The 13,541-nt window shown below is 39.1% G+C and overlaps 1 protein-coding gene and 1 long non-coding RNA gene across 2 annotated transcripts in view; both read right to left on the minus strand.

Annotated features, from left to right (window-relative positions):
• Nucleotides 1-1,654: 1,654 nt before the first annotated feature.
• Nucleotides 1,655-3,747, minus strand: LOC121876513. Its single transcript, XR_006090774.1, has 3 exons — nucleotides 2,824-3,747; nucleotides 2,728-2,745; nucleotides 1,655-2,043 (listed from the first exon to the last, which is right to left on the minus strand). It is a non-coding gene; the product is annotated as an uncharacterized LOC121876513 (long non-coding RNA).
• Nucleotides 3,748-4,359: 612 nt separating this feature from the next.
• LOC121876511 overlaps nucleotides 4,360-13,541 on the minus strand; it is a 46,956-nt gene continuing 37,774 nt past the window's right edge. The window contains exon 8 of the mRNA XM_042381655.1: nucleotides 4,360-6,025. Coding sequence (XP_042237589.1) covers nucleotides 4,360-6,025 — 1,666 coding nt within the window. The remainder of the gene's footprint in view (nucleotides 6,026-13,541) is intronic.

A 13,541-nucleotide genomic window follows, 5' to 3' on the forward strand; every position in this document is an offset into this window, starting at 1 on the left:
AACACCTGAGCCGGAGGTGACGCCCACACACACACACACAGACACACACACACACTCGGTTTCCAGGAAAGACTCACAATCTACCTCTGTTCAAAAACATACTAAGAAATGTTAAATAGTTCTTCACGTCACAAATATATATCTATATATATATATATATATATATATATATATATATATATATATATATATATATATATATATATATATATATATATATATATATATATATATATATATATATATATATATATATATATATATCGCACTTTGAGGCCCGTATTTTTATGTTAACGCAGTCATAAATTAAAATTGTCCAGGGTCAAGTTAATCACAAGTTGTAAGCATAAGGCGCGACCGATCACTTACGACATCAAGGTAAAAAAGCTGGTGTGTGACCTATATATAATATTACTGACGTGTAAGAACGATTACATTGTTCCTTATTTCACTCAATTCAAAGTTAAAACTCAAATTCCCTGACCACTAGAATATATGTATCATGCTTGTACCAACTTACCTAGGAATTTTAGGCAATGTAATGATCTCTTTTTGATAATGATTGTGACTCAAGTGATACAAAACTCAGGTCTAATTCTTCAGTAATTAACTCTTGATTCATTTAATAATTGCTGAAATCTAACACTGAGAGCAAGTCATCAAATATTAAAGTTGTTCATGAATATGTACTGATGAAGTTAGCGACTGTTATCCCCATGAAACTGACAGCAATAAACTTTTTTCTTCAAATTTACTAGACACTGACGGACGAGGAAAAAATCACTTGATCATTAGGTAAAAAAATATATACAACTCTTGTAAAGGTGAATTATTATATTCAATTCATTCTTAGGGTTTGGGAGAGTGTGTCATAATATAAGATTCTATTTATGAATGTTTTGTTTCAATGTAAAATAATATACAGTATATCCACTACGGTTAACAGATCACTTGATAGTCACTACAGGGAGAAACTTTATCATGATCTTGTAAACTGGGATCATGTTAATTCTACCTCGTGTTGGACAATACCTCACTGTGGACAGTACCTTATAATAGACATTACCACATGGCAGACAGTATCTAATGGTGGACAATACCATATAGTGGACAGTACCTAATGTAAGTCATTACCTCATGTTGGACAGTAGCTCATATTCGGCAGTACCTCATGGTGGATATTACTTCATGGTGGGCAGTACCTCATGGTGGATAATACCTCATGGTGAGTAGTACCTCATGGTGAACAGTACCTAATGGCGGACAATACAGTACCTCATGGCAGACAATACCTCATGGCAGACAATACCTCATGGCGGACAATACCTCATGGTGGGCAGTACCTCATGGTGGGCAGTACCTATGGTGGACAGTACCTCATGATTATAAAACTTGTATATACCCTTGTGTTAAGTTAATATACAGAATATTTAAACTTTACATTTATATTTCTTTCTAAAGTTTATTCAATATTTCTTGTGTTTAAATTGAACAATATTTCTTTCGTTGTAAAGTTTTGTTGGTTTGTCAAGAGCATTACTGTATGTTTTAATTATTTACAGCATTTATGATGATGATGATGATAAGGATGATGATGATTCTTGTATTCATCATCAATATAACAGTGTATATGTATGGATATAAAAAGCTTTCCTTCATATCATAGAATATTTATTAGAACAATAAAATATTATTAAATTGTAATAATGTTGTATTTGAAGTAATGTTATGATGCATATACACTTACACCCACTCCAGGTTTAAGACGGGAGGATAACTGGAGAAGTGACACTTACTGTTAGCTGATATATAAAAGGTATGTACAAGAGGAAGGTCAAATAGAAAAATAAATGTTGATTATTATGATATAGAGTTGTTATATAATATAGATATTACTGTTAAATCGGGAACTACTTGTGCCACCACCTTCTCTGCTTCCACCTTCTCTGCTACCATCTTCTCTGCTTCCATCTTCTCTGCCACCACCTGCATTACGACCGACTCCATCCCTACCACCACCTGCACCAACACTTATACTACCACCTACGCCTGCACTGCCACCTACACCAGTTCTGTCACTTATACGTTCACTACCACCTACACATGCACTGCCACCTACACCTGTACCAATCAACTACACCTGTTCTGTCACCTACACATGCACTACCACCTACACCTGTACTACCACCTACACCTGTTCTGTTACCTACAACTGTTCTATCACCTACACCTGCACTACCACCTACACCTGCACTATCACCTACACCTGCACTGCCACCTACACCTGTTCTGTCACCTACACCTGTTCTGCTACCTACACCTGCATTACCACCTACACTTGCACTACCACCTACACCTGCACTACTACCAACACCTGCACTACCACCTACACCTGCACTACACCTTGCATCTACTACCTACACCTGCTACTACCTACACCTGCTACACTACACCTGCACACTACACCTGCACTACCACTACCACCACACCTGCACTACCACACACCACCCTACCACCTGCACCTACACTACCACAACACTGCACCACCACCTGCTACCAACACCTGCACTACACCTGCACACTACCAACACCTGCACTACCACCAACACCTCACTACCACCACTGCAGCACCTGCACACCTACACCTGCTACCACCAACACCTGCTGCCCACCTGCACTACCACACTACACCTGCACTACCACCTACACCTGCACTACCACCTACACCTGCACTACCACCTACACCTGCACTACCACCAACACCTGCACTACCACCAACACCTGCACTACCACCAACACCTGTACACCTGCTACCACCTACACCACCGCCACCATCAACAAACACTCCAGCTCGGCACTCCTCTTATAACCTGTATTAATGAAACTGTGGCTTTTTAGACTGCCGAATAAAATATTTGTTGACAATTAAACTGTCCAGCCATGACAAAGGGAAGAGAGCGAGAGTTTGACGTCACACCTTATTTGTGGAACTCTGGCAGGCGGTGTCGAGAAAAAAACCTTCAGGAGAGTGATTCGAGAGGCCTCTGAGAACGTCATTTACCTCCTCGCTACACAATCTCCTCTACAGGGAACCTCTTGTATACTATAGCTCATTCATGCCTATTGTGTCATGACCTTCCTTTATATGAAGGATATTTTCATCAACTGACCGCTGGTTACTTCTACTAGCGGGGGATGTCTTCTGTTTACACACACACACACACACACACACGCACACGTGTACAGAGAGAGAGAGAGAGAGAGAGAGAGAGAGAGAGAGAGAGAGAGAGAGAGAGCGATTCTCTTATGGTCACCAGGTAAAAGTAATGGACTATCGCTTGCTACCCTGTGTCATGGCCGCCAGACAATAACATTGCATTAAGCATCAGGTACTCTGGCGTCGTGTTAAAAAAGCAAAATACACGCGTACGTGGACATGACGTGCGGGAAGTTGGCTCTTGACCACCATGACCGGTAAGTGAGGAACAATGAACTCAGGTAATGCCCCGATACGTGTAGATTCTGCCACACACACACACACACACTGTCTCAACCTAATCCTAAATTGGTTCTAATTTAACCTAACCTAACTTAATGGCAGGAGCATACAATGATAAACAAAACGTCCACTTTTCATGCCCCACATACGAGTGGATTTTGATCTTCAGAGACAGATCCTGCACTGTTTTATTGTCTTAGAGAGATTCCCTTCTGAGCGAGGACGCTTAAGGTGGGCTGTGATGTGGAGGAAAGACTCTCCTATGTATTTCCATTCTTGAGGGTCGACTGTATGAGATGTAAGGGGCTAGCCAGGTCATTATAGTCCCCAGGATGAGATGTGACACCCAGTCGATGCGTCTGTGTCTTTCTGGAGAATATTTTCGGTGCAGAAGAGTCTGTTGAGGGATGATATAAAGTCTGTGGCTCTGTGGAGGAGCTGTCTGCTTGTGTAGTGTAATCTTCTATAACTTGTGTAGAGTAGGGCTCAGAAGTCTGTGTAGGGTAGTGTTCTGTAGTCTGTGTCTGTGTAGGGTAGTGTTCTGTAGTCTGTGTCTGTGTAGGGTAGTGTTCTGTAGTCTGTGTCTGTGTAGGGTAGTGTTCTGTAGTCTGTGTCTGTGTAGGGTAGTGTTCTGTAGTCTGTGTCTGTGTAGGGTAGTGTTCTGTAGTCTGTGTCTGTGTAGGGTAGTGTTCTGTAGTCTGTGTCTGTGTAGGGTAGTGTTCTGTAGTCTGTGTCTGTGTAGGGTAGTCCTCTGAAATTCGCTCCTCTGTAGGATAATTTTGTATCTGTGTAGTGTAGTTTTCAGTGGCTTGTGTCTGTGTAAAGTAATTTTCTATAGACTGTGTCTGTGTTGGGTAGGGTTATGTAGTTTGTGTAGGGTAGTGTTCTGTAGACTGTGTCTGTGTGGCGTAGTGTTCTGTAGTTGTGAAGGGTAGTGTTCTGTAGACTGTTTCTGTGTAGGGTGTGTTCTGTAGACTGTGTCTGTGGGGTAGTGTTCTGTAGACTGTGTCTGTGTGTAGTGGTTTGTAGTGTTCTGTGTGTTCTGTAGTAGTGTTCTTGTGACTGTGTCTGTAGGGTAGTGTTCTGTAGACTGTGTGCTGTGTGGGTAGTGTTCTAGTCTCTGTGTCAGGGTAGTGTTCTGTAGTCTGTGTCTGTGTAGGGTAGTGTTCTGTAGTCTGTGTGGGGTAGTGTTCTGTAGTCTGTGTAGGGTAGTAGTGTTCTGTAGTCTGTGTCTGTGCAGGGTAGTGTTCTGTAGTCTGTGTCTGTGCAGGGTAGTGTTCTGTAGTCTGTGTCTGTGCAGGGTAGCGTTCTGTAGTCTGTGTCTGTGCAGGGTAGTGTTCTGTAGTCTTTGTCTGTGCAGGGTAGTGTTCTGTAGTCTGTGTCTGTGCAGGGTAGTGTTCTTTGGTTCGTTCCTCTGTAGGGTAATTTTGTTTCTGTGTAGTGTAGTTTTCAGTAGCTTGTGTCTGTGTAAAGTAATTTTCTGTAGTCTGTGACTGTGTGGAGTACTGATCTTCCACAGTCGAAAGTGTGAAATATTTCTCGACTTCACTGTGATTTGCCTCCCCATCTCTCATTTGAGGAGAGAACGACGGATGGTGCTGAGTGTCTCCGCTAGAGGAGGTTGTTGGTGATATCGTTAATGTGTCTTGTGTCGTCTGTTTGTCGTGGGTATATTCTACGACCCCAAGAGCTTCATTAACAACAGGATAGTTGTCAGAAACGTCAGAACTATTCAAGCTGTCAACATTTCCAGATGGATTCTCAAATACAAAAGCTTTGACTGTGGACGTGGTGTTAGTGTCAAATGACTGGCTGATGTTTCGTTGCCAGTCATTTTCTTTGTCTGCGGTACTTATACCAGCTTCAGATGACTGGTTGTTGCTCTGGTGCCAGTCGTTCACATTGTAGTTGCCAGTGTGTGCAGGCTCAGAGACTGAATCCTGAGACACTTCCTTGACACCTGCAGTATCGCGTTGGTCTTCAGTCGGCTGATGGTTAGGAGTATCATAATCGACCATCGGCTCACTGACGGAATCTACTTCGTGAGCTTCATTTTCAGCGGGCAAGGGAGGGTAATCAGCAAGTTCGCTCCATCTGTTACCATTATCTTGATCTATGTTACTTGATGATATTAATGAAGGACTGTTAGAAGGAGCTGCGAAGACGCGTATTAATGGATGAAGAAATGAATCAGTGGGTGATAATGGCTGCAGATTTTTCTCATCTACACCAGACGTATTGTAAGAATGTGTGTCGTAGGTTACTACTCCATGCATAGTGACTGACACAGGTGAGAGAGTCCTAGTGCTGCTGTCCTGAGAAGTTCTGGAGGGGGAGTAGATACTCCTGAAAAGAGGAAGAATTGTCGTCGTGGGAGTCTGGTAGAAACCAGCTCGTCTCGGTTCTGTCACGATCCTAAAGCCAGTTGATCTCCTGAAGGGGACTGGGTGCCTCTGAGGCTTCACTGGCATAATCAGTTGTCGTCGAGGCTGTGGTGGACGACACAGGGTCAACGCAAGGTTTGTCCTGTAACATATGAGTTATTATAATTATTATTATATTTATTAGCAGTAGTAGTAGTAGTAGTAGTAGTAGTAGTAGAGGTAAGTCACTGAATGCAGCATAGATCCGTGGCTCCACTAACTCAACACAGCCAGGGTAGCTACTTATGTATTAGGATAGTTAATTTTAAGGTAATAAAATGGCGGCGGCTATTGAGGGAGGCTGGAGGCCACGTAGAATAACTACTACTACTACTACTACTACTACTACGACATACTATTACTACTAATGCTGCTGCCATTAATATCATTAATGCTATTATTATTATTAATATTATTAATGTTTGTATTGTCATTTTAACTTCATGAAAAAATACAAACTATGAGACTTCATTTTCCCTGATATCTGCCTGTAAAATAAATTCTGGTTTAGAAAAGGTTCCCTCTTCCATGTTCACGGGAAAAGAAAGAAAATTAAAGTTTATCATAAATAAGTAATTTAGAAATATGTTTTCTTATGTACAGTTGGGGACTTTTCCGACTGGTTCACTGAGCCTTGTCAATCCGCACTCTGTGAGGTGTGAACTCCAAGAGTATCAACTCATGAATCCGAAGCATTTACGAGTGAGGGGTTGAGGGGCTGCCGTGTGGGTGGCCGGGTGGCGGGTTGAGGAGGGTGGTCGGGGGCTTGAGGGATGGGGGAGGTTTAAGGAGTTACTTGTGCAGTTACAACATAATATGCATTAAACAAGGATGTATATATATATATATATATATATATATATATATATATATATATATATATATATATATATATTTAGAGCAAAACACAAATTAAGCCTAGAATGTGTTGCCGCACATTAGGGTGGTATTCCCAGCTTGTGCTTCAGGTTTGAGCAATTATATGCTTTTATTTATTTGTGTAACTCTCACGTAATCTAGGGGTGCTAGAGAGGACGGACTGGAGTCTCTCAATATGGTGTCCTTTTATGACTGACTTTCATGACCCAATAAATAGCGGATGTATTTGATTCTATTTACATAAGCATCAAATTATTAATATTATGTAATATGATTTGCAATAAAATCATACCCAGGAAATTGGCAAACTACGTTTATTATAAATAACATTAATGTGTGAATGACAATGATAAGTCAGTCGACAGCAGTTCCACCTGTTGCAAGCATTTCCTGTTTGGTAATAGTTTTAATACAGTCATGCCGTTTATTTATGGAGTGGTTTACGTTTGTTCTCATTTACAGGTTGATCAGTAGTTGTAGCCTCGTACAGGTCCCTCTCTTATTATGGTTGTGTGCAGGTTAACGCTCAGCAAGGCACCATACAGATGTAATTTATTAGTATTCAACAAAACACACATGAAGGTTATTACAAAGACATATATAACATTATGTTTTAAAAGTCGCTGTAGGGGGCAGCCTTCACACCTCATCAGAGCCTCACCCTCCCCTCTTCCCGGGCTGTGGCAACGCAAGGGAACATTCTTATTCAACACTATTCCAAAACTATGATATTTATGAATGTCTATAAAAAGTTTCAGTTAGAAGATTTAACGAGCGTCATTAACATGGCAGCCAAAGTGTTACGAGTTTGTGACAATGGTTATTCTGTATTTTATCTTGTTTGTCGTCAACTCAAAGCAACATGATACTATTCTACTTATTACGTGTTTCTCTAACATTGATAATCTTTGTTTCATATGTTTTTCTTACCGGCCTTCACTAAATATATACAGTAATAGAGTTACCTGTATATACTGTGGAAGTTTTTGTGGTAGTATAGGGCACTATCCGTTATAAACAGATTAGAAGTATGAGAGATTGAATCATAAGCACTGTGGCACATCACCCCCCAACACATTCCAATGGCGGTTTCAAATCTGTCCGATTCAGTCCTGAAGTAATGATGTATTTCTAAATGAGTTCATTCATAATCATTGGGTTGACCGTTTCTGACGAGAAAGATATTTAGCTAAATTATATAAAGATACATACATTCATTATTTCAATCATACGTACGTAGGAAGATTATCAGAAGTGTTATACATGAATTAGCTGTTAAACTCTGGTAGCAAATTCACGCTTTCAGAGGATGCATTAATATATACTTATTTTTACCCACAATAAGGCAAAAACTAACATTTTACAATATCAGAATCACATTGAAATATTTACACGGCCGTCAGCAGAGGCGGGAAAAATGAAGTTGATCGTAGTCATATTAACTGCACTGTGGCATTGGGCGCTCTCAGTTGCCAACGAAGTTATCCAACCCTCTTTTAGGGGTGTTTTTAGGGTATAAAGAAGCCAAATGCACATATCCCATTGTGTAATAATGCTACACATGTAGACTTAACAACAATAATAATTACGCCTAAAATAATTTCTTCACAGTCAAATTTTACGTCAGGTTTAACAAGCGAGTCCAGTCGACATACTGCCATAGTCTGCCATATGTACGTCAAATAAACACGAAACGTTCTCTATGGTTGTGACACTATTAAAATCAGTATTAGTTTTAAAATTAATAGTACTATTATATGTATAAATCTAATCATATGTGCTTCCCAAGATGGTCAAAAATAATTTTTCATGAGTTGTTAAATTATGTCTTTTTAAACACGTTCGATTTGTACCCATAATTTTCCTCTATAAAATATTTATTACTACAAAGGTATATGACACCTGAGAGATTTATTTCATCAGCCTATTAATATTTGATTTATTAGTATTCTTTTTTAATCAACTATAACGTAACAAAAAATTGAGCTGACAAAATAAGTAAAATGTTGAAGAATTTAGCAAAAGAACGAATTCTTCCTGTGGTTGACTGTCATGGCGTCATCAGTCACCAACCAGTCCCCGCCAGACGAAACCATGTACTGTCTCCTACATAGCGTACTACCGTGAACTGATTCCCACATGTACTTTGTAAAATATTGCTAAAATAATAACGCTACAAACATATAACATAAAAGCTTTGGTGTGGAAAGGTGAGGCAATTCAAAGTGTTATGCCAAGATCAACAGCTGTGAATGTAAACATATTTCTTAAACGTATTAAAAAAATCGGTAATACCAATTATTTCGAGATATTTAATGAATGATTGTGTGATTTAAGTGTTAATTGATAATTGGTGATCTTGCTTAAGTTAAAATTTGTGATCTGTTTAGTGAAAATAAGTGACATCGGGATGACGACACCAGCAAGACCACGAGTGAGTATTTTAACCATTTGGGTAACGAATTGGTTATTATTTTAGGTAAATTTTACTCGTTGCCACTATACGAAATCAAAGTGGAAACCATTTTTTTCCTATGGTTTTGATGTGATATGAACGAATTTGACTATCATTTCTAGCGCAAATCAATAGTTTTGAGATAAGACCACCCCCTCCCCCCATCTCAGAATATAGAGATTTGTTATAAAAATCAAGGTTAAAAGTGTTCAAAAAGCATCGAAAATTATTGGAAAAACAGTTTTGAATGTAACCTAACCTAACCGGGAAGCTCCAACAGTCGTTCGATGTTCTGGGTGTTCCGCCATGCACGAACATACATAATGTAATTTTAAATATCTCGCTTAAACGTGATTTGCGTCACAAATGCCAATGAAAAGGTGTCTTAGAATTGTCAAAACTACCGATTGCAAATATAAAATTCCCGAGAGTCGTTTAGTGGCAACAAGTGAAAGGTAAAATTTCACACCTAATAAAATATTAAATATCTCGTCAATATTTCGAAAATGACACTAGGCAACTGAATATTGAAAATAGGTTTTTTCAGTGTAAATCATCGTGTTAAATACAATATGACCTTCATTGCCGTCGGAAATGAGCAGTAGTTGAGATATTGGATAAGAAAGTAGGTCAAACAATGTAAAAACCTAAAAAAAAAAAATAGAAATACATTACCTAATCTAACCTACCTAACCTAACCCAACCCCTAGTGCATAAGAAACTTACCTTAAGTAAGAGCTATAGGATGATAGAGTGATGCGACTTGAATGAGTAAGTGGCTTTCAGTGGCCGTCTCTTATCACAGTACCATGCATGGTGATCTACACGGTATTGACAGTGAATTACATCTCGGACGTTTTACAGATGAAATAAAAACACCATGAGCCCTAAAAATGACAATGGCTGTTGCTTCATTGTCCAAAATGCGCTGAATAGTGCAGCAGCCAGCCACTGTACATCCATCTCATAAAGACACCATCTTCCAACTGGCCGTGAACGCTGATTAGCGCATGAGTAGCATGAGTATTACGTCACATCAGCACTTGGGCTGTTTTGCGCTCACGACTATGACGTCACATCAACACGCGCTGATTGGCCAAATATTATACTTTTCCTTTTCTACTTTTACTCGAAAACTATGTATTTCCGACGGAAACGTTATGGAATAAATTATTTTTATTTTTATTTATCTCCCCATATATGACTCAATATTCAGTTACCTCGTGTCATTTTCTAAATATTGACCAATATCTTGCTTATACGTACATAATTTGCACCAGAAATGCCATTGAAGAATAGTATCCTGGAATTGTCAAAACTACCGATTGCAACTATAAAATTCCCGAGATTCATTTAGTGGCAACAAGTGAAATACCCTGATTCCAAAAATGTGATTCTATCTTTGGAGAATAAATAATCAGAAAATGACAGTACTATAACTATAGTATTTTGTACATTTGGCTTATATTCAGAAATACCTAATCTTGTATTGAATCAATGTTGTCATCTGCTTTCCACATGTCGCCGAGTATAGTAGACTCGGGAAGAATACGAGCCTTTATGCATGATTCCAGGGTTTCTCTGTTTCTCCAATCCACGGCATAGAGAAACACATCTCGAGTTTCTCTACAAATTCTGCCCAAAACCTATTGTTCTGGGAGTGTCCTTCCACGGTTGTACTTCCGTTTCCCAAATGCGGTTTCATTGATCTCAACTGTGCAAATTGGCCCACCAACTTTCTTTGGATTCTTTAAAATTTCATTTGCACAGACCTGCACAATAATATTGTAGTGTATTTCGTTATTTGGGGTAGGTTAGGTGATGTTCTATTTTTACATTTTTAAGTACAATAATAGTGCATTTGGTTATTTTGCTTAGGTTCTAGTATTGCAGGCTTCAGACTGCAAGTTTGCCAAACACATTTCAGATTTACATCATCATTCATATTGCTCTGCAACGGAAAACATAGACTAAAGCAATTTAGGCTAAAAATGGTAACACTTCAATGTATAGTAGAACGTCGATTCAAAGCGATTCAATTTAAGATTATTGATTTAAAGCGACATCCACAATTAAGGACAAGGTTTTAATTTAAAGAGAATCTTCCCTATTTTGCGTGAGCCAATCTGGCGCATCATATTTTAAAATTCGAGCCTATTGTGTATCTGGGCACGCTACACTGTCCTAAGGGCAAAGCTGCACGGTACATGTACTCAAAATAATGTACTAAGTGATTATTAAATGTTTTGTCTAGTGCAAACTATAGCATGATTATATTCAAATTAATCAATATCTTATAAGAATTCCAGCAATGCAAATTATATTCTCTTTGGTCACTTGTGTGACATTTTATAAACAAGAAACAAAAACAAGCTAAGTGAAACAAATAAACAAATAAATACTTCACTAGACCTTCCACCCCCAACTGTCAAAAATGTCACTGTCACTCCCTCCTCCTCCTCCTCCTCCTCCTCCTCCTCCTCCCTCCTCCTCCTCCTCCCTCCCCTCCCTCCTCCTCCTCCTCCTCCTCCTCCTCCTCCTCCTCCTCCTCCTCCTCCTCCTCCCTCTCTCCCCTCCCTCCCTCTCTCCCCTCCCTCCCTCTCTCCCCCACATCTTCCCAGCCAGGGTTGGGTGGTTATAGGCTTAAAGTTTTTATCTTATATGATATCACAGACTAAGGTTAGGAGAATATAATTTGCATTGCTAGAATCCTTGCAAGACAGCGAATAATTTGAATATAAAAGTCATGTATTTTTGCACAAGTGATAAAAATTTTAACCCAACCCTTTAATAAAATTAGTTAGAACTAAAATTTGTATGTCTAATGCGAACTATACCATGTTTACATTCAAACTAATCACTATCTTATAAGAATTCCAGGACAGATAAATAAATAAGCACTAGACCTTGGCATCAACTGTCAAACTTATCACCTTACCTTCCTCCCTCCCTCCTCCCCCGATCTTCCCAGCCAGTAAACAGACCATTTCCAATCCCTTAATTTTAGCTGTGTTGATTTATGAGTGTTTGTTGTAACATAATACTACAAAAACAATGTTTTGTTTATTCTAGGAGATGGGCGGAGGTGCATCTGGGTAAACTCTCAGTCGTTTTAGTATTTTGTGTTTCTCTCTAGTACCAAACTAAATTATTCCACTGAAACAACACTTCGATTTAGTGCGAATTCGGTTTAAAGTGACCTCTCTTGGACATCGACGTTCTATTGTAGAACATTGGTAGTTAAAAAAGCTATAATATTTTTATTATTCATTTCTCATAAACATTACATTTTTAAATCAGCATAAAAATCTGCATTATACGAGAAAAAATTGAGTGCAGTACATGAAACCAAAAAGATCCCCAAATTATTATCATTAATGTCACAGGAACTTGCTTTATTATTATATTTATATTTATATAGTATCTATGGACCATGCTTTCTCCCTATTCATACTGTGGAGTTTTTTCTATATTATTGCATCATACCAAATGGTGTGCACTGTGCTTGGGACTGTGTAGTGCAGTGCTGGGCATGGCCAGGACTTCATCATACCACATAGGAGTGACTGGAAAGGGTGTGGCCTGACCCAGAGCGCCCCTCATTGGGTTACGAGGTAGCAATATTGTTGGTATGCTTGTGTTCTCATTGTTATAACATTCATTTTTGTGCATATTGTCTACTCGTTGTGTTCCCATAAATATTCATGTCCTTCTCCCATTGGAACCTTGCTTACTGAACTGGCCTCGGTCAGCAACCCTGCACATCCAGGCCGTCTCTCTAGCTAGTCCCAGTCTTGGTCGAGGGTAGATGTCTGTCTCTCTCTTCTCCTCTAGGCCACACCACATGGCCTAAGGTTTTTCCTTTTCTTTCCTTTCCTAGGGAATGTTAGGTGGGAGTTAGGTGTGCTTATGCTGACCTCCCCTTTAGTTAGGAAGTGCCTTTATATTACAGTACTGTATGTCTTGTACCTTTTATTTGTAAATACAGTATATGTAAAGAAGGTAGATTTACCATGGTGTTTCTGTTGGTCTTTTTCGCCAAGGATTTTATTCATCAGCCTTGGCTGAATATTTGGGAACAAGTACCGAGTATCTCCTGCAGTTTAACTGAAATCTACCTGCGTAGAAATCGAAACATAACAATATCACTTTTGTAATGCAGTACAAAATTTAACTATCTTAGTATTGTGTTGAATTTCCATGCAAACTAGTGTTTAGCTCTAAAAAATAGGCATGAATTCCACTGCCTGTTGAATTAAAATATTATCGATCTAAATTTTAGTAG

This window comes from Homarus americanus, unplaced genomic scaffold, assembly GCF_018991925.1.
Source record: "Homarus americanus isolate GMGI-L3 unplaced genomic scaffold, GMGI_Hamer_2.0 scaffold20283, whole genome shotgun sequence".
NCBI lineage: Eukaryota > Metazoa > Arthropoda > Malacostraca > Decapoda > Nephropidae > Homarus > Homarus americanus.